Genomic DNA, 23,734 nt, shown 5'->3' with positions numbered 1-23,734 from the left:
TCGTTGACCATGTTAACCCCATCTGATAAGTTTGTGCGATCTAACAGTTAAACCCCGGTGATTTAGGCTGATCAATCATCATTCCTTATGTTAAAGTCACATCTTCAAATGCCATCAATGTCTCCCACGCAGTCTTTTTTCCTTTTCAAACGAACATAGAACCGTATCACAACCGGTTAAGGCATGGATCACAATAAGTCTGTGTGATCACTCATTGCCTAGTGCATTTGAAAGGTCATTGATATATATTTATCCAAAGCTTTTTGCCCTTCCAAACACAATCCATAGTTCGTCTACCCCTATGTCACGGAATAGCGAAATAGTAATGACAGCATCATCAGTAACAACTGTTCGAATCATGACTCGTTTGAGTTCGTGTTTCACTGCATCAGAAACATGCACCATGATTCTAGTGTCAGCCTCTTAATGCGAACATTGTGCTAAACTTGAAATACTTCACGTGGTGGATAAGATAGAATATCCTGAGCATTTGTTGCTACAACTACCATACATATATCCAAGACTTCATCCACTCCTGTAACAGTTTTGAGGTATTTTTTAAGGTAAGGACATAATACCCTATCAGCATACTCGTTATGAAACACCTTGAAACTGTAACAACAGTGGATGTAGTCTCGAATGCGTACATAGACAATACCGATAGTTTACAGGCTGCTACAAGAAGCAAGAGCTACATTTAGGGGAAAGGGAATACACAGGCGAATCCAGGGTCAAAACAAATTCCTCAAAATTGGCAAAGTTTTCTGAGAGATGACGACAATAAAAAAGAACTTTTCAGTTTTCATTTACAGCAGATTGCTCAATAGATTTTGAGGAAAATGTAGTTGTAGCAACAAATGCTGAGGATGTTCTGTGTTATCCACCACATGATGATGTTTCAAGTTTAGCACCATGTTCACATGAAGAGGCTGACACTAGAATCAAGATGCATGTGTCTGATGCAGTGAAACACAGACTTAACTGAGTCATGACGCGAATAGTCGATACTGATGTTGTTGTCATTGCTGTTTCGCTATTCCGTGACATAGGAGCAGACGAACTTTGGCTTGCATTTGGAAGTGGGAAAAGCTTTAGATATATATCTATCCATGACCTTTCAAATGCACTAGGCATTGAAAGATTACACGTTTGCTGGAAAAGGAACTGCGTTGGTGACATGGATGGCGTTTGAAGATGTGACTTTATCATTTAGAATGATGATTGATCAGCCAACATCACCAGATATGGATTTGATAATGTCATTGATAAAACGATACGTGGTTTTGTTGTAAGATCGAACAAATTTATCAGATGGGGTTAACGAAGCAAGAAAACATGTGTTTTTGGAAGAGGAAAGACTTATTGAGGCTATTCCCACGACTCGGTCTAGTCTTTTTCAGCATGTAAAACGTGCAATATACCATGGCGGGTGTGAATGAGTAACAAGCTTTGAATTGGTTCCAATGCTAACTAGTCCAGACGCTTATGAATGACGAAGGGGAAAATATAATCCATGGGAACCCTTTTGGACAACTCTTTGTGAGGCCTCTTCATCTTATCAGGAGCTTGTGACATTGGATGTAAAAAACAATATCACGGTCTTTGTAAATGTGGAAAATCAGCTCTCCGATTGTGAATAAACATGTATTTGCGGCCATAAATTTGTAATTCAAAAGATGTTTTAGTACTTCAGTGATTTTATTTTGTTTTAATCAATCTATCCAAAACTCTACATCGAAGATATGGATTGAGACTCATCTTTGAAATTTACGCCATATTGGGTTTTTTTACCTGAAGTGTTATCTTTGTATCTTTGTATTTAAACATTTACAGTTGAATAAAATTAGTGGTTTTGAGGATAACTTAAATCCAAAAATTAAATGACCAGCACAAAAAAAAAACATTTTCTTTACATTTTGAAAAAAATTTAATATTAAAATAAAAATTTGATATTTCTATGTCCGGATATCACCGGAAGTAGGGGTTTTAAAGACATATGTCCTATAAATTGTATCCACGAGAAGCACCAAAGAAAGGTTCCTGCACAATATAATGATAGAAGCAATACTTTAAAACACATTTCAATTACCCTCCCTAAAAATAAGCTTATTTTAGTACAATGTCCGCCATGTTCGATTTTACCGGAAATAGGGTTTTTGAAGACATCTAATCTATATAATATATCCAAAAGTAGTACATAACAAAGGTTTGTACCAAATATTAAGATAGTAGCTTGATAATAACACCTTTTCACATACTAGCCATCGATATTGGGCTGATTTAAGTATGATGTCCGCCATTTTGGATTTTACCGGAAGTGAGAATTTTTTTTCGAATGCCTCCCTATCTGATATAAAAGAGTAATAGTTGAGGAAGGTCTATGCCAAATTTCATGCTTGTAGCAGGATGTGCACAATTTTTCACATGGCGCCGTACTACTAATTTCTATTCTATGTTAGATTGAATTTTCATCTTTTGATATTCTGAGGAATAGGGAGATAATTGCTTTGTGAATAAGTTATTCAACCGATTCTGCACTGAGTTGGATATAAATTGCAGCATCAGCAGTTCTTTGTGGTAAAGATAATAGTTGCTTGAATGTTTTTTTAATTTTATATTCTTATTTTTGGATATCAGTTTTAGTAGTATTGAGAACTTCAATTCCATAAAGCATTCTGGGTATTACATATGTTCTCCAAAGTTTGTATGGTATTAATGGATTAATTCCGTTGATTCCGTGTAGACCTGCTCCCATAAGAGAGGACAAAGTTTGTATGATATTAATGGATTAATTCTGTTGATACCGTGTAGACCTGCACCCATAAGGGAGGACAAAGTTTATATGATATTAATTGATTAATTCCGTTGATTTCGTGTAGAACTGCCCCCATAAGGGAGGACAAAGTTTGTATAATATTAATGGATTAATTCCGTTGATTCCGTGTAGACCTGCACCCATAAGAGAGTATATAGTTTGTATGATATTAATGGATTAATTCCGTTGATTCCGTGTAGACCTGCTCCCATAAGAGAGTACATAGTTTGTATGATATTAATTGATTAATTCCGTTGATTACGTGTAGACCTGCACCTATAAGAGAGGACAAAGTTTGTATGATATTAATGGATTAATTCTGTAGATACCGTGTAGACCTGCACCCATAAGAGAGTACATAGTAGCTCTTGCAGTGGAGATTCTTTTCTCTATGTTTGGAATATTTCGTCCCTGTCTTTCTATGCCTAGATGTTTGATGTTCTGCTTTTCACTGATGTCATCCTTAAAAAGTTTAAGTTTAACTTTTTTGTTCTTTTGGTTGATAAACAGAATTTCAGTTTTTTTTACGATTGATCTTAAGTCTGTCTTTTGCGGTACAGTTGATACCGCAAACGATATGATACGAAGTTGGGTTAAGGCATCATATTCTGAATTTTGCATAACATTATGTCATCTGCGCACATGGGATACCCTACATAATTAGTTTAGATCTTAAATCCAATGTTTGTGGTTTCAAGTGTATCCAGTATGTTCTTATTGTAAACCTTATAGAAGTCAGTAGAGAGAATTCCTCCCTGTTGATTTGTTAAAGGTTTTGAGATACAGCCTTGAGATTTAACCTGTGTGCTTGTTTTTTTATACAATTCTTTTATCAGTAACCAGGGTGATTTCTTGATGGTATAATTTCCAAAAATAGGTGTATAGTGGTCTACAACATCGAAAACTTTTTTCGGCATCTAAAGTAATCAACATGAGACGCTCATTTTTATGTTTAGCCTCATTAATTGCTTCTGTGATTAAGAGAGCAATGTTTATCAAAGAGGCATCCTTGGTGAGACTTTTCTGAAGTTTGCTTTTATGTTTATTGGGGGTGCCTTCGATCCTTGCTCTGATACAAATTTCTAATAATTTGCATACAATATAGATAACAGTAATGCCTCTGTAATTCGAGAAGTAGACCATCCACATCACTGGGCTTCTTTCTTTTTAATAAAGAAATGAGTTTCGAAATTTCAGATGAAGTAACCGGTTGAATTGTTATTTCTTCATTTTCACATATGTTTAGAATTGATTCTACATCTAGCTTGACAAGGATGTCATGTTTCTGATTGAAAGTAGAATTTGAATTGGTTTGAGCATGGAAGTATAATACTTCCATGGTTTGAGCTAGCATTGGAAAATAATCCTTAAAGAGATTATTTATGTCTTTGGGGGCTGAAGATTCTTTTCCTCAGTGTGTAGGGTATGTGTAGAATGGAATGATGAGGAGTTTTGAGTTTTTATTAAACGAAAGAATATATCTTTGTCTCCGTCTGAAGCTTTCATGATTTCTTCATGTAACTCAGTTCTTTTATTAACACTTTGTTGACCTTGTTTTGATTTAACTGTTCGTTTAGTATCAATTCTCCATATGGTATATATGTTGTTATTAGAGGGAGGCGACCCAGCTTTTTTTCAAAAGGTAGAAAGCCTTTTTTGATTCGCTAACTGCTTGAACTAATTTAGGTGACCAGCTCATCTTTTTCCTTCACTTGAATTTGATTTTCTTTGCGGATAACATTGATTTACTGCTTTATTTTGTCCAGTAATTAATCAAGAGGTCAACAGACACAGGCAAACGATCCGAATTGTTGTGTCCTTCTTTTAAAATTTTCACCTGGATAAGCTCTCCTGGTTTTTTTTTTATCATTTTCTAGATTTTTAATCAGTATGTAATCAATCTGTGATTTTGATACTCCTAATGGTAGGTGTGATCAGCTGGGTAATTAAGTAGTAATACAATTTGATTTTCATTTCAATTTTTTTTTAAAAGCTCATCTTTAGTGGCCTTATATTGCCTAACAAAAAAATTGCTTTTGTCATACAAAACTTTAAACAAAAATGAAGGAAAAACGGCAAAAGTTTGCATACATTTCATTTTTGCATTAAAAAAGAAATAAAATATAAAATTATTAGGTATTATCGGTCGTATTAGAATTATTTTGAGAGCATTAAAATTTCCCTAGAATCAAAGTTGCTAAGAAAAAACTCGTTTATTTTTTTTTAATTTCAGTGTTACTGCCCGATCACTTCCGCTTATGGTATTTTTTTGTTGCTGAGTTTTGTTTTTGTTTTTACTTGTCCAGCTCTTCTAATTGTTGAAAAGAAATTTAGGAATCGATTTTCAAATACACAAACACACACACATATATATATATATCTTCAATGGTTGTATGTTATTCCTGGGACTATTATTCTAACGTCAATATATATTATGTCCCAGTTTATTCTGTTAATATTGAGTTTAAAGTATATATTAGATTTAGTCTGTATTTGTGTTCTCTACAGACACACCTTAAATAAATCTTGTTCTGGTGACATACTTACCCATCAAAACCATTGGAAATGCATGTCTCAAGACAATATAAATGTTGCTTAGTGATATTATAAATAATTATATTTCCTGGAATTGTTAAAATAATTAATTGAAATTTATAAGATTAATTTTCCATTGAAAATTGGAAACTTATCTGGAAAGTAAATTCCTAATTGAAATATTAACTTTCTGTGAGTTTTATGACCTCTGTCACTGAAACAGACAACGTATTAAATTGTCATTAAATGTTCTTGACATATAATTTAATGTGGCTACGTAAATTGTGGTTTATTATTAATTCTAGTGTCTATGGGTCTGATATGTTGTCATTATTCATTCAATGTACAGATGTTGTTGATGAAATGTGAGAAACAAAACAAGTCTGCCTTGATTGCTTGGAAAATGAAGGTGTTAACATTGCCTAAAAAGAAATTGAATACAAATATTACGTTTGTTGGGATTAAAGAACTTTCTTGTACTCCATATAGAAAGTTCATTTCTTTTAGGCATTTATATGTCCTGATTTCTATTTGTACTACTGCAAAGAAATGTATTTATTTTTTCCATCGAAAACAAGTCAACAGCTGATTTATGACATCAATGTCTACCTTTCACCTTTTTTCGGTTAATGAGTTATTGGGTGATACATTTTCAAGGAAAATAATAAACACCTATGGCAAAGTATCGTTCTTCAATCTAAATTAAAGTTGAGAAATAGAGTGACATTTATAGTTAACTAAAAACGTTCTCGTTGGCAATCATACCACATCTCCTTATTTTTATAGTGCAACAAACAAAAAACGTTCCTATCAGTAACAAGTAAGATGTGGAAAACGAAAGCCCGTTAACCCATAAAGGAGACCCATTAGTTCAGAAGCAAGTAAATCGGAATATACTCAATTATATATAATGTAATATTTCTTTTGCTTTATTACAAGGCAAAAATTGCAGACAAGGTAGAACTAGAGAGTAAATCATCGTGATTTTAAGAAGCTTGATCTGAAATAGGAAATTACATAAAAAATGATAAAAGGAATTATCAAAGTATTGGATTTAGTCTACAACTCCGCAACCACCACTTTTTGTCAATTAAAGTACATCATGTGTGTTAGATAGCATGTTTTTTTACACAAACGTGTTTAGGGGGAACTATTTTTTCAGGTGCCCAAACACAGGCACTTACTATTATACTAGTATAATAGTCCCATTTTCTGAAAAAAAAATACAGATTTAATACATTAAAGTATATAGGCCATCATAACATTAAAGTAAAAGCGGCCATCATCAACAAACTGATTACATGCATTCTGCCACTTTTCGATGCGCATATAAACAATCTATTAAAATAAATGGGGAATGTGTCCATGGGATACAGATGATGCCCCCGCTTGCATATAACGTTATAAAGGGACAAAACTCTCAAGAACTGTAAAAGTGATGCTACCCAAAGTTGTACTTGATCTGAGTTTTGTGGTAATAAGCATTGTGTATACGTTTCATAACATTTAGTTGAGGCAAACTTAAGTTAGAGAACGGAAACGAAAATTTCAGCAATTTTTCCATTTGTAAAGGGGCATAACTCTAGAACAGTAAAAAAGACACCACAAAAATTCGAACTTGATCTGTGTTTTGTGGTAATTAGCATTGTGTATAAGTTTCATAACATTTGGCTGAGGCAAACTAAAGTTAGAGAACAGAAACGAATATTTCAGCAATTTATCCATTTTTAAAGGGGCATAACTCTAGAACAGTAAAAGTGACATCACCAAAATTCAAACTTGATCTGTGTTTTGTTGTATTAAGCATTGTGTATAAGTTTCATAACATTTAAATTAAGGCAAACTACAGTTAGAGAACGGAAACGAAAAATTCAGCAATTTTTCCATTTATAAAGGGGCATAACTCTAGAACAGTAAAATCGACGCCACCAAAAATCAAACTTGATCTGTGTTTTGTGGTAATGAGCATGGTGTATAAGTTTCATAACATTTGGTTGAGACAAACTAAAGTTAGAGAACGGAAACGAAAAATTCAGCAATTTTTTCCATTTGTAAAGGGGCATAACTCTAGAACGATAAAAGTGACGCCACCAAAATTCTGTGTTTTGTGGTAATAAGCATAGTGTATAAGTTTCATAACATTTGGTTGAGGCAAACTAAAGTTAGGGAACGGAAACCAATTTTGGGACATACGGACGGACGGATGGACATACAGACCGACAAGGGTAAAACTTAATACCCCCTCCGCTATTGCGGGGGCATAAAAAAAGAGTAGATTGTGCTGTTCATTCTATATGCATTTAATTTGTCATTGGACGATTAACAGCCATCAATCATCATCACAGTAAATAAGAATCTGACCTTAGCATTGCTCACATGATCATGAAAAGAGGGCATAGTCAGATGACTCATGCCAGACGTACATGCTCACCTTACAACCATTTTATAGACCAAATATAGTTGTCCTGCTGCTCATAGAAAAGCCTGTGTGAGCTATTGTCATAGCTTGGCTTTAATTAACACATTTTTAATTCATCAAAAGGGACTGCAGTAGGAAGATGAAGTCCAAGCTTTGGCCAAGTTGATTTCATACATGAATGGAAAACGTGTTAGTCAAAGCCATGCAATGACAGCCTATAGCTCACACATGCTTATCGGACCAAGGACATATGCACACCTTGCATCAGTGTCAGACCCTAAGCTATATAAATTTACAATTATGAAGCATATAACTGAAATGAGCACATTCATTCACCATGTGTATTTCATTAAATCACATCTAATACAATTTGATGAATTGGTGCAATTCAAGACAGCCACTAAAACTGGAAGATTATTCTGAGCTCATTCTATTCTATGTATTATTTTATTTTTCCGCTCCATCTTTTTACCTTTATCCTTCTTACACCTAATCCATAACTGAATCTAAACTAGGATCAATCTGAAACATTAACTAGGATTGTCCTACAATTTTAACATATTTTGAGGCAATTAAACCAAACTGTTATTGGTTTTACTCATTACTTATATCATATATTCATACTACTGGTTTTTCTTTTATTGAAGCATAGAACTGGAGGTCAAGCAAACCTTTTAATCATTTAACATAAGCTTACTAGGTAGTTCCAATTTAAAGTAACCATTGTTGAAATAGTATGCTGATATCATATTTGCTTTTCATCAAAATACATGACAATAACAGATGGATGATATAAACTGTTTTTTTCTTGTTTTTGGATCAGGGTGAATTGTGTTATCTAACTTTCACTTCAGTTTGTTGTTTCAAGTATGACAAATGATGGTGTGCCAAAGTAGATATATACAACCTGATTGAATAAATATTTTCCAATCATCATGAAATATATGAATTAAAACAGATAAAGGTTTGTGACAGCATAAAGAACCAAATAAAAAAACATCTAAACACCAACATGTTGTGTTTAATAATAGACAAGTGTCCATACCATATGTCAAGCTTAAATTTACATTGTTTCTATAAGTAACAATGTGTATATGGATTTCTAAAGAGGAAATTGTACATCTTTTATACAACTATTAGCAATATTTCAATATATTAATGGTGATGGAGATTTCCATTTTCCTGTCCTTATCTTCAATATTCAACTCTAACTAAACGAGTAAAGTGTTTTTCTATTTTTCAGTGCTTTCCATGTCAAATAGTGACATCCATGTTTTGAGAGGTTAGCAAAACATGAAATTCCCCATTGAATGAAATAGGGTTTGGCAGATCTCATCTACTGCCTCTCCAGGAACAAGGAATTTTCCATGATCTAAGCAGAGTTCTGAGATTGTTTCAATTGACAACAGTAAAAATTTAACACAAAGCATTTAATATCAATATCACATACAAATATAATCATAACAATATACCAAAGAAAAATATAGCTATAATAAGAAAACAATTAGTGTACAATACACAATACATGCCATCCATGCCTTATATCATATTCCTAAAATACACCCCATAAAACTTTTTACACTCATTTATAACTACAATTCAAAGTAATAAAAACACTTAACTAGCAATCTGTATCTACTATTGCATATATTTGTCCTATGTTCAGTTATTATCAAAATGGTAAAATTGATCATTTTAACTGAAGATGAGACATCAGTAACACATTGGAATTATTATGACAACTTCATACACACAAGACTTAAACATATAAATAACAATACAGTCCAAAGTTCAACTATGACTTTTGAATTAGGGTTAACTAATTCCAAAGATATATTTGTTGTAAAAGGAAACTAGACAAAAACGTGACCAAAGAGAAAGGGTTACATAATGTATATCAATTGGATATGTAGTAATTTTGACAGGACTAACAAACAATTAACTCTGAATTCTGACATGTAGTTCCTGTTAAACTTATCTAACCATATATTTTGATCATTGTGAATTCTGCCATTAAACCAGATAAGTAACACTTATTTCATATTCTAATTTATGAATTTTTAAATAAATGCTAAAAAATTAGCAGTATCCAATTTCCATCACATTTAAAACATACTAACAATCCATATTTGTTGAAATTCAAAGCTGTTAGTTTCTTACTACAATTATCACCATGGAGAAAGCATATTTCATTCAACAGGCTTTTTTCCCCTTTTCATTTACAATGTCATAATTCTGTTGAATGTATTTTTTTGATTTTTTGCATCTTCACATTGAGATTAAAGATTATAACATTGTATCAGAAGAAACGAAGGCTTAAAGTTAATGTTGTCAGAAACTGTCTAAAGCTATTTTATGATGTTTGCTTTCTCTTCTTTTGACCACCATTTTCCAGCATGTCTATCACATTTTCAGCAGCATCTGGTATTCTGGTTCCTGATTGGATAAACAGAAAACTAAGTTAATATAGCACAAAAACATGATTTTTTAGAATAAATAAGACAATGCTATGCCATAGCAAAATGTCTGCTGCCAATGTGTACATGAGGAACAAAACTGTGTGTAAAGTATAGAGTTGTACAACAGGAACACATTATAAAGTGTATTTGGAGCTTTTGTATTTGTTGCTGTTAATTATTCTCGTCATTTCAAGGTAAATATGGTATTTCTGCAAACTATGGTTTAGGCATTATACTGGATTCCTATATATGAAAGGAAATCTGGTAATGAACAATGAATTATAAGAGACAAAATTGGGAAGTTATCTAAATAAGGATTCTGATATCAAGGTACCATTTGAATGATATTGATGTTATAAAATGGTCAGTGTAGAGGACAGGGAAGACGAGTGTTTGGTATTCTTTAAAATTATTTGAAATAAATATGAGATCAAAAGTGCCCCCAAGGTGATGGATAGGATCCTGTAGACACTAAAACAACTTATGACAAATTTGAGAAATGCAAGTGTCATGTGGTGGCATGTTGAAGTCACCAACAAGCAGGTTGTGGTGATAATTCATTTAGCAGCAGACTTGTAAATGTTTGCTTCCTTTTTGGGAGTACTGTATGTGACAGCTATAAGCAAAAACCTTTGTCCTATTTTCATTTGGTTGCATGTAAATGGACATTATCCTAACATAAAGAATGCGATGCATTCACAAGGTATCATCGATCAATAGGCATAACATGGTGTCATAAAAATAGCCAGTCCTTAACTTGTGTGAAATTGTTCGAATCAAAATGACTGTACATTATTGTCAAACATATATGATGGAAAACAATCCTGCCAACTTTGAGAGCTTTCTGTCAAACAGTCTCAGAGGAGTTGTGTTCACAAAGTGTTATTGTAGAAGGATGTATCAAATAAAGCTGAAGTATCATAACTTCTGATAAAATCTTCAAATCCAAATGACGATAATATAGTCAACTACATATGATGGCAAATCATACTACCATGTATGCAAACTTTCTGTCAAAGGGTATCAGATGAATTGAATTTACAAGGATAGTAAAATAAAAGGTCAGAGGCCAATAACTCTTGTAAAAATGGTCAAATTATAATGACATTACAAAGTGGTCAACTACAGATGATGGCATACATTCCTACCAAGTATGAGAGTTTTCTAAAAAAAAAAACAGCCTCAAATGACATGTGTTACAAAGTGTCTGTTTGTTACAATAGTCCAAAAAATTGTCAAAGTCCCAGAATGCCAGTAAAAATTGTCGAATCAAACTGAAGGTATAGCAGTTTTCATTTTTAGTCACAAGCCCACCATGCCAGGCTTGTAAAACTATAATTAGGCCTGTAAGAATTTTGAGTATAAAAGACCAATAGAATCGATAAAATTTGTTTCCAAAAAATGAGTACAGTGCCTATGGCTGCAAAAGTTTATATTGTAGACTGGTATAGTGTGGTCAAGAGAATATGATGACAGATATTCCTACAAAGTATGCAAGCTTTCTCACAAATAGTCACTTAAGTATTGCTGTGTTTTGGACAACCATACAGACAAAAACTATTACAATTTTCCCTGCAGTGTGAAGGGTGAAGGGTTGGGGGGGGGGGGGGGGGGGGGGGAAGGGGGGGGGGAAGGGGGGGGGGGGCAATTACTACTCTTTAAAGTTTGATAGAAGTATAAATACTGTTAATTTAGTTCTTTTGCTTCTGTCCTTGAAAAAGTCTAATTAATTTATCAGAAAATTAAATTAAAAGTAAATAGAAACTGCCAAAGAAGCGAGACAGTCCATTAACTTTGTAACATGTTAATTGGTAAAATACAATTTAATATGTCACATTAAAATGTCTTTTCATTTTTTACTAGATTTTAATGCTGTTTAACAACTAGCATTATTTGTTGCGAAAAAGAAAACTTAAAAAAAAACTTAACAAAACTGGTAAATCTAGGAAAGCAACCAACATGTAGTCTTACTAATGTGAAATGTTTTAATTAAGTTACAATTTGCAGTGAAACATTGTAACCAGGAGTACATTTTATGTGCGATAAATTTTAATGTTAAAAAAAAAAAGAGTATAGCACTGGAAATAAATGATCTTCTGTTGAAAGGAATTCAGTTGATTTGTAAAGTACACTGTCATTCATTAGTTCTTATTTTAAGGCCATCACAAAAATTTTACTTGTTTTTTTCAAAAAACAACAAAACTGAATGAATCAATCAGCTTAACTGATAAACAAACATCTCCAGGGACAGGAGATAAACTAGCACAAGAGCAACTATTAAAAAAGTTGCATTCAAATTTTTATGAATGAGACTATTTCATCAAATTATGTCCCACAATTCTACATAGATAGTAATGAAAACTGCCATGACAGTATACAGATGCTCAAACCACCATTCCTTATAACCAAATAAAGTTGTTGAAAACTCTTAGTACAGCAAAACAGTAAGAATAAAAAGCTGATACACTCATCCTCTTTATGTCACTCATTAAGTCCTGTAACTCCAGAAAATATTAAAAAGTTGAGAGGAAGGACACTTTCTCTCATCCTAAGATTGATAGGATAAAAGGGTGAAAAATGTCAGCATTTTGACAAATTTTGTCCCATAAATGTGAAATAAAAAGGAGAAAATAATGAAAATGGAAAAGAAGCTAGCCAAATGAAACCAAGCTTTACATATAAATTGAATAAAGTGTGGAATTTTTTCACAATTAAAGTCCCATAACTCTAGAACAACTAATCTAAAAACCATCAAAATCAAAAGGAAGCTAGTATTTACAGAAATATCCATAGAAACAAATCTAAGCTGCAATGATACCTGCTCCAAATAATTAAATTCTTAACAATTAAAATTCCATAACCCTAAAAGGACAATTCTCAAAACCTCAAAAGGAAAAGGTACTTGTTTTCATAGAACCAAACATTGTGTGTGAATTTTGTAAAGATTTACAAAGATGTGCTCATGATCTGGAGCGTTAGTGAGGCTTTTTTGCTTGCATTATGACAGTAAAGTTATACTATATATAAAATGCCTGTACAAAAAGTAAAGAGGAAAAATCTCACAAGCTTTGGAGTATATTTCAACTGGTCCAAGCACACTCAAACTAGTGTATGATAGGTTGATACTAGATGGACAGAGGGACAGTAAGGGTATATCATTATATAATGGACAGAGGGATGGAAAGGGGTATATCATTATATAATAGACAGAGGGATGGAAAGGGGTATATCATTATATAATGGACAGGGGAATGTAAAGGGGTATATCATTATAAAATGGACAGAGGAATGGAAAGGGGTATAACATTATATAATGGACAGAGGGACAGAAAGGGGTATATCATTATACTGTAAATTCAGAAATTATTGCGTGCATTTATTATTGCGATTTTTCAAGAATAGACAAAAATGCGAGTTTAATTATTGTGATTTCGCAAAAAATCGCCATACAGGTCTATGTTTCAGTTATCAGAATGCGAGTTCTTATTTTTGCGATACTCGCCCAGTCCCATTATTTGCATTAATAAAAACCTCCCAATAATTTCTGAATTTACAGTATAATGGACAGAGGGATGGAAAGGGGTATCTCATAATATAATGGACAGGTGAATGTAAAGGGGTAGATCATTATATAATGGACAGAGGAATGGAAAGGGTATATCATTATATAATGGACAGGGGAATGGAAAGGGGTATATCATTATATAATGGACAGGGGAATGTAAAGGGGTATATCATTATATAATGAACAGAGGGATGGAAAGGGGTATCTTATTATATAATGGACAGGGGAATGTAAAGGGGGTATATCATTATATAATGGACAGATGAATGGAAAGGGGTATATCATTATATAATGGACAGAGGGATAGAAAGGGGTATATCATTATATAATGGACAGGGGAATGGAAAGGGGTATATCATTATATAATGGACAGGGGAATGTAAAGGGGCATATCATTATATAATGGACAGAGGAATGGAAAGGGGTATATCATTATATAATGGACAGAGGGATGGAAAGGGGTATATCATTATATAATGGACAGGGGAATGTAAAGGGGTAGATCATTATATAATGGACAGAGGGACAGAAAGGGGTATATCATTATATAATGGACAGGGGAATGGAAAGGGGTATATCATTATATAATGGACAGGGGAATGTAAAGGGGTATCTCATTATATAATGGACAGAGGGACAGAAAGGGGTATATCATTATATAATGGACAGGGGAATGTAAAGGGGTATATCATTATATAATGGACAGGGGAATGTAAAAGGGTATATCATTATATAATGGACAGAGGGACAGAAAGGGGTATATCATTATATAATGGACAGGGGAATGTAAAGGGGTATATCATTATATAATAGACAGAGGAATGGAAAGGGGTATATCATTATATAATGGACAGAGGAATGGAAAGGGGTATATCATTATATAATGGACAGGGTAATGGAAAGGGGTATATCATTATATAATGGACAGAGGGATGGAAAGGGGTATGTCATTATATAATGGACAGAGGGATGGAAAGGGGTATATCATTATATAATGAGCAAAGGAATGTAAATGGGTATAACATTATATAATGGACAGAGGGACAGAAAGGGGTATATCATTATATAATGGACAGAGGGATGGAAAGGGGTATCTCATTATATAATGGACAGGGGAATGTAAAGGGGTATATCATTATATAATGGATAGAGGGATGGAAAGGGGTATCTAATTATATAATGGACAGGGGAATGTAAAGGGGTATATCATTATATAATGGACAGGGTAATGGAAAGGGGTATATCATTATATAACGGACAGGGGAATGGAAAGGGGTATATCATTATATAATGGACAGAGGGACAGAAAGGGGTATATCATTATATAATGGACAGGGGAATGGAAAGGGGTATATCATTATATAATGGACAGGGGAATGTAAAGGGGTATCTCATTCTATAATGGACAGAGGGACAGAAAGGGGTATATCATTATATAATGGACAGGGGAATGTAAAGGGGTATATCATTATATATAATGGACAGGGGAATGTAAAAGGGTATATCATTATATAATGGACAGGGGAATGTAAAGGGGTGTATCATTATATAATGGACAGATGGGCAGAAAGGGGTATATCATTATATAATGGACAGGGGAATGTAAAGGGGTATTTCATTATATATAATGGACAGGGGAATGTAAAGGGGTATATCATTATATAATGGACAGGGGAATGTAAAGGGGTATATCATTATATAATGGACAGGGGAATGTAAAAGGGTATATCATTATATAATGGACAGGGGAATGTAAAGGGGTATATCATTATATAATGGACAGAGGGACAGAAAGGGGTATATCATTATATAATGGACAGGGGAATGGAAAGGGGTATATCATTATATAATGGACAGGGGAATGTAAAGAGGTATCTCATTCTATAATGGACAGAGGGACAGAAAGGGGTATATCATTATATAATGGACAGGGGAATGTAAAGGGGTATATCATTATATATAATGGACAGGGGAATGTAAAAGGGTATATCATTATATAATGGACAGGGGAATGTAAAGGGGTGTATCATTATATAATGGACAGAGGGACAGAAAGGGGTATATCATTATATAATGGACAGGGGAATGTAAAGGGGTATATCATTATATAATAGACAGAGGAATGGAAAGGGGTATATCATTATATAATGGACAGAGGAATGGAAAGGGGTATATCATTATATAATGGACAGGGTAATGGAAAGGGGTATATCATTATATAATGGACAGAGGGATGGAAAGGGGTATATCATTATATAATGGACAGAGGGATGGAAAGGGGTATATCATTATATAATGAGCAAAGGAATGTAAATGGGTATAACATTATATAATGGACAGAGGGACAGAAAGGGGTATATCATTATATAATGGACAGAGGGATGGAAAGTGGTATCTCATTATATAATGGACAGGGGAATGTAAAGGGGTATATCATTATATAATGGACAGGGTAATGGAAAGGAGTATATCATTATATAAAGGACAGGGGAATGGAAAGGGGTATATCATTGTATAATGGACAGGGGAATGTAAAGGGGTATATCATTATATAATGGACAGGGGAATGTAAAGGGGTATATCATTATATAATGGACAGGGGAATGTAAAGGGGTATATCATTATATAATCGACAGGGGAATGTAAAGGGGTATATCATTATATAATGGACAGGGGAATGTAAAGGGGTATATCATTATATAATGGACAGAGGGAATGTAAAGGGGTATATCATTATATAATGGACAGAGGGACAGAAAGGGGTATATCAATATATAATGGACAGGGGAATGTAAAGGGGTATATCATTATATAATGGACAGAGGAATGGAAAGGGGTATATCATTATATAATGGACAGAGGGATGGAAAGGGGTATATCATTATATAATGGACAGGGGAATGTAAAGGGGTATATCATTATATAGTGGACAGGGGAATGTAAAGGGGTATATCATTATATAATGGACAGGGGAATGGAAAGGGGTATATCATTATATATCTTTGATGGAATTCTTTTCCTTTTATTTTGTTTTGTAATATAATCATGTTTGTAAAAATCACAATCATAAAATAAAATTTAATCTAAAATATTTCCGTTACCTTCCTACCAAGACCAGAATTTGTAATTCAGTGGAAGCCAAACCTACCTTAGAATGATTTGGTTAATCTTTTTGGTCCCCTTCTGCTCACATACCTCCTCACTTATTCCAGTACTGATACATACTTGGCTTTAATAACATTGTTTGGTTAGAGAGTTCCTGATGAAGGTGATTCCAGAAAAGAGCTGTGGACGCACCATGTTTGTAAAGTACTAGCATTGAACTGATATGGCTGCTAGTGGACCTCTAGTCCCCAAGCATATCATCTGCTCAGTAGTCAGTGCTTTAGTACTGACACCATTTATAAAATACTTTTCTCACATTCTCCTTTGATAAATTTAGAAATTATTAAGAAACTAAGGTTTCAACTTCATTAGCCTAAGTTGACCTTTGATTGATTTGACCATTCTTTTTATGTTCCTGTTTGGTCATACAGCTTCTTATGTATTGAAGTACTTATACATTTGGCTTTCAAATATTTGGGTTTGAGTGTGATGAAGGTATACAATCCAACATTTATTTTTAACACTTCAGACACACAAGTTTATAAAGCATTATCTTTATTTAAAGTTGGCCTTACCTGGTCCAAAGATGGCTGATACACCAGCAGAATACAGGAAGTCATAGTCCTGAGGAGGAATAACACCTCCTGCTACTATCAAAATATCCCTACAATAACAAACATAGCAAAGTATATATAGATGAATTTAGATGCACAATAATTATGTGTCAGGTGTTATCCATTTACAGCTTCATCAGTTAAATCATCTATTTCTGTTTGAAAAAAAAATACAGTGTGTATCTGTAGTAACTTTCAAATGGTCAGTGATGTAAATATATGTACTTTGTCATCTCCTGGGAAATTGTATTTTCTGGTAAAAAATGAAACTAAATTCTAGTAGGAAGGCTTGACCTGTTTTTCTTTTTATAGAATTCATGAACTCTTGCATTCTGTAAATTAAAAGTATTTAATGCATGGAATTATCTTATTATCAAATTATTTCACAATCAACAAACTATTTGTTTGATGAAAGGATGAACACACATTTGATGGTTATTGATTCTTAGGTGATTGAAATATAGCCAACACTTTTATATAAGGTAATAATAATAGATAAAAATCAATATCTTAATAGAGAAGAGTCTATACAATTATTTAATGATTTCTGTTTAGTTATATAAAGAGTAGCCTATAATGTTAGCAGGATTGATGAAAGTTAAACAATAATAACATGAGCTCTAAATCATATCATTAATTACTTACGGTCTTCCCATCTCTTTCAGCTTTTTTACAAGATCAGGAATAAGAGTCTTATGACCAGCAGCAAGAGAACTTATTCCTACCACATGTACATCAGCATCAACAGCCTGCTGTGCTGCTTCTTCTGGAGTCTGTAGTATGAACAAAAACATTGTATTTATTAATTAGCACACATTTAGTACAGATGTTTACTGATGTGTTTACTGAAAAAGACATGTTGCATTAGCACACATAGTAGAGATATTTACAGATGTGTTTAAAGAAAAAAAGACTTCTTATGTAAGCATGCAAAGTAGAGACATTTACAGATATGTTTTAAGATAAAATGACATGTTGTGTAAGCACATATAGATATACTGACATGTTGTGTAAGCACACATAGTACAGATAAATATATTTAGTTTGAATGTTTTATGGGCACCCTGATTCAGGCAGATATCATCAAGTAGAAACTTAGAACTCTTAATTCTGTAAAATTTTCTGACCAAGCTGAAATAAGTATATCTGCTTTCACACTTATGAAGGGCCATTCGGGTCATAATTCATTTTGTTCCACGTACGCTAGAGGTGCGCATAACAGGTCGTTTACGTACCCTAGAGGTACACATTACATTTTGTTCACGTACCCTAGAGGTACATGTAACACTTTGTTCAAGTACCCTAGAGTTACGCATAACTATTTGTTCACGTACCCTAGAGGTACACGTAACTGTTTGTTCACGTATGCGGAATAATAATACAAATTGACCGATTAAATCAGGCCTTTTCTACAACATTTTAAATGGAGGATGCAAGTACATTTTTAAATAAATGTAAAACAACATTTTAATGCCTGCGTTAGAGAGGTTTTATATGAAGATCCCGTTAGTGATGAAAAGTTATCATCAGTCATTTCAAGGTTATTCGTATACTCCATCCTATATTATTCTGTGAATGTTAGGCGGAATTTGATTGGATAATGAAATGATGTTGACAAAGATAATCCATTATTCAGGGAAAGGGAAAACAGGTTTTCTGTTGCGTTTAGCTGCACGAACAAACAGTTACGTGTGCCTCCAGGATACATGAACAAACAGTTACGTGTACCCCCAGGATACATGAACAAACTGTTACGTGTACCCCCAGGATACATGAACAAACTGTTACGTGTACCCCCAGGATACATGAACAAACAGTTACATGTACCCCCAGGATACATGAACAAACAGTTACGTGTACCCCCAGGATACATGAACAAACTGTTACGTGTACCCCCAGGATACATGAACAAACAGTTACGTGTACCCCAAGGATACATGAACAAACTGTTACGTGTACCTCCAGGATACATGAACAAACTGTTACGTGTACCCCCAGGATACATGAACAAACAGTTACGTGTACCCCCAGGATACATGAACAAACAGTTACGTGTACCCCCAGGATACATGAACAAACTGTTACGTGTACCCCAGGATACATGAACAAACTGTTACGTGTACCTCCAGGATACATGAACAAACTATTACGTGTACCTCCAGGATACATGAACAAACTGTTACGTGTACCTCCAGGATACATGAACAAACTGTTACGTGTACCCCCAGGATACATGAACAAACTGTTACGTGTACCTCCAGGATACATGAACAAACTGTTACGTGTACCCCCAGGATACATGAACAAACTGTTATGTGTACCTCCAGGATACATGAACAAACAGTTACATGTACCTCCAGGATACATGAACAAACTGTTACGTGTACCTCCAGGATACATGAACAAACTGTTACGTGTACCTCCAGGATACATGAACAAACTGTTACGTGTACCTCCAGGGTACGTGAACAAACTGTTAAGGGCACCTATAGGAACGTTAACAAACTGTTACACGTACCTCCAGGGTACATGAACAAACAGTTACACGTACCTCCAGGGTACATGAACAAACTGTTAAGGGCACCTATAGGAACGTGAACAAACTGTTACACATACCTCTAGGGTACGTAAACAAAGTGTTATGTGTATCTCTACTCTAGGGTATGTGAACAAAGTGTTACGTGTACCTCTAGGGTACGTGAATGACCTGTTACGCGTACCTCCATGAATTATGACCCGAACGGCCCTTCATACACATATTGCCCTTGTGAAACATGTTGGTTTACACAAATTTGTTCATTTCTATGTAATAATAACTAATCAATTGTTAGATGTGCTTTCAATTCCATTATCAAAAGACAATTAACAGCTTCAAATAATGGACTGATATTTAAAATTAATGTTCAAAAATTTGGTCAATTTTGTTTCAAATTTCAAGCCTCAGTGAGAAAGCACCAAAATTAGACCGTTCTACTATAGGTTATTAGCAATTGAGACTTTCCTTAAGTTGTTTATCAACAAAAACAGTTTGAAAGAAAATCTTATCGTACTACAATTACTAGCACAAACAAAGTAAAAACTACAGATAACTCTAAATGAGAATGTAATTGGGATGTCTTCCTTAAATAGACTAATGCTCTGTCAACAATAACCTTCCCTTAGATTACAGACTGGAATAAAACATTGATAGCTATTATCCTTATTAACTAAAACATAATCATATCACAAACCAAAATGTAAATTCACATTTAATCACGATAGATCGTAAAGCACCCATTTTCTTTATTTTCATGACAGAATATTCAATAGGAGGTAATGGAAAAATGACTAGTTTCTAGTTAGATAATAGATCTATGCTATAAAAAATTGAATAATAACATATCCGTGACTATAAACTACATACAACTTGGCTTTATTGTTTTGATTATGTCAATTATTATGAAATTATGTCTGAGATGGGTATTATTTCAATGACACTGCAAAGTTCTGTCTAGTTCAGGCACCAACAATATAAACATAAGCTGCCAATAAAGATTAATGTTTAAACAAGAAATGTTTGGTCACTTCTTATCATGTGTCATGATGTGTTTTTATTGTAAATGATGATCCTCTAAAATCTGCAAGTATATTTCTGAACTAGAATTGTTGCCAATATATATATAATGTTTTGTCAGTATGGTACTAGTGAAAACTATCAGTTTAAAATCATATATATATATATATATAGGTCAATAATTCAAAACCTTACTGTTTAACAACAAATAGAAAACTTAAATCAAGCTAAGATCCAAATTACTCAGAATTTACATTTTTGGTCTAGAATTAGACCCTTCAATGCAATTCAAAACCTTACCTCACAAATTGGTAAAGAACATAATGAAAGTCCAGAAATAAATAATGAAAGAAAGGATCTAGATTACAAACTACTTAAAATTGTTCACATCTGAATATGCGAATAATGGTGATAGTACTATCCAGTAATAATAGAAGACTGTAAACAAAATTACAGGAAGTCTCGAAACAAGTTTCATATCATAGAAGTGAGGCTGAATATAAGGCAGACCAACAAATAAACTCATAACTAATATACCTCCCAACTTCTTTTAAGTGTGGGGATATTGAAGTTATATCCAATCCCAATACCATTCAAATTAAAAAATAAACACTAATAATTAAGTTTGTTATAGTAGTCAATTTTATACCTTACATATTTGATCAAATTCAATATGGCCTATAAAGTAAATGTTATATCATCATTCCCCAGTTTGGATAAGTTTTAGAATTAACAAAAGCACTGGGTCTGAATATAATATTACATGTACAATACTAAATCTAACAAGAACAATACCAGCAATAACAAAGTATACTCTGGCTGATAGAAGTTTTTAACAAGTTATAAAAAGATTTCACATGATGTTATTTCCTAACATATAGTTCTATGGTAAGATCAATATAGTCACACCAATAATGTTTATGAATGATTGTTTACCTCTGGGTAGGGTTCTCTGTCAGTTAGAAAACAGATATTGAACGTGCTCCTTCCTAAAGACCCCCAAGGGTGACTGGGGAATAGAAGTATGGTCACCATTGGTCTTCCTCCGACCGGCAGTAAAACCCTTGCTAAAGTGGGGCGTCCGTTTGGCTGTGCGGGATGTACAAATTTGCAGCCACGTCCGGTCAGAATGGGGACGTTAAATCCGATGCCTCGTGTGAAGAGAGTGCCACGCTCTTTGCACTTTAAGAACCCTTGCAACAACTCTTTGAGGGGTCCGTAGGTGACCTGTTACAAGGCTAAATTTCTGTCCCTATCCAATATACCCTCATTTCCCGTGGCAGTCTAAATTTCTCCGACCTTGATCCCAGAAGCCCCTATTACAGAACCTAACTATTGTGTTTATTGTTAATTTGTTCTCGTCCTGAATATGCATGAAATATTTGCCACTGGACGTTAAGCAACCAACAATCAATCAATCCTTCCTAAAGTATCATTGCTGTTATATAAAGTTTATTTTGTCATATGGATGTTTCATTTTATTTTGATTACAGAATGATGTATTAGTCTTGACAATCCAGTTATTAAGATCCAAACCAGCAGTCATTACACAGCAAAATTAATTAAAACATAATATGACATTTTAGTCCTGGTGGTATTGACTTAAACCAATCAGGTTACAAAAATCAATTGTGTCACCATAATCTTTCATCGGTAATTTAAAGGGCATTAAAACACAGGACACCAGAGACATGCAGTGCACAAATGGCATCAACTCTTTAGAGAATAAGGCTGAGTCTACTTTGCAGTAAAATAATCAAAACTTCAGAGGTTATAAATATTTCTTGTCAATATTATTTCTATTTTATCCTAGATATGCAAACAATGCAGTTTAAAGCTATTATTTTTGAGTGAATTTTTTGTACAAATGGTATGACTTAAATCTACTTTGGATTTATATCTAAATAAAAAAAAAATATTGTAGAATTGAAAGCAGAATTTTATTCATCCTTTGAAAAAAGATAAAGTGCTTGTGAGCATTGAGGCGTAACATTGCTTTTATATTTTTTATGTGCTCCTGCATGTGGAGTATTTAACTCCCAGTTGATACTATATTCCAAAGCTGGCAATTTCTATCATGATTTCCTTGATAGAAGGTTGCTGCTTACAAGAAAGCTATTATATGAAGTTGAAGTCATCCCTTCCAAAATTTTACAGACACCATCATGAGTTGGTTGACCTTTAGTTAATATCTGTTTCACAAATGACGACTAAAATGTTCCAGTTGTAGAAACCACAATCTTATCTTCTTTTCCTCGAAAATGCCATTACTAAATAAGACTTATCACCAGTTTTACTGTGCGTTTCTCTGTGTGTTTGTTTATTCCACTTTGGCCCAAGTTATAGGGGGAGGTTTGAGATCTCACAAAACAAGTTTAACCTTGCCGCATTTTAGCACATGTCCCAAGTCAGGAACCTGTAGGCTTTTTAAGTCTTGTATGGTTTTTAAGATTTTGGTTAATTTGTATGTTTCAGGGTTTATTCGCTGAACTTACATGGGCAACACAACAAGTGACGCACGTAAAGCAGAAACTGCTTACTGTTCTGAAGCACTTGAGATCACCCCCCATTTTTGATGAGGTTTGTGGTACTCATGCAGTCTTTAGTTCCTTTGGATCAATTTAGGCGGTAACACATATTTACATATGAAAATGCATACAGAAGCTATA

General features: G+C 33.7%; 1 protein-coding gene across 1 annotated transcript in view; it reads right to left on the bottom strand.

The window, feature by feature from the left end:
• Nucleotides 1-9,184: 9,184 nt before the first annotated feature.
• The window catches only part of LOC127728380 (methylmalonyl-CoA mutase, mitochondrial-like), a 91,780-nt gene continuing 77,230 nt past the window's right edge, over nt 9,185-23,734 (bottom strand). The window contains exons 17-19 of the mRNA XM_052235730.1: nt 18,158-18,285; nt 17,474-17,562; nt 9,185-10,205 (exon numbers count right to left, since the gene is read on the bottom strand). Of these exons, the coding sequence (XP_052091690.1) occupies nt 10,123-10,205; nt 17,474-17,562; nt 18,158-18,285 (300 nt within the window). The 3' untranslated portion in view covers nt 9,185-10,122. The remainder of the gene's footprint in view (nt 10,206-17,473; nt 17,563-18,157; nt 18,286-23,734) is intronic.

Source organism: Mytilus californianus, unplaced genomic scaffold (assembly GCF_021869535.1).
Source record: "Mytilus californianus isolate M0D057914Y unplaced genomic scaffold, xbMytCali1.0.p SCAF_2, whole genome shotgun sequence".
NCBI lineage: Eukaryota > Metazoa > Mollusca > Bivalvia > Mytilida > Mytilidae > Mytilus > Mytilus californianus.
The sequence above is the reverse complement of the archived record's forward strand: the minus strand, read 5'-3'. Positions and strand labels throughout refer to the sequence as shown.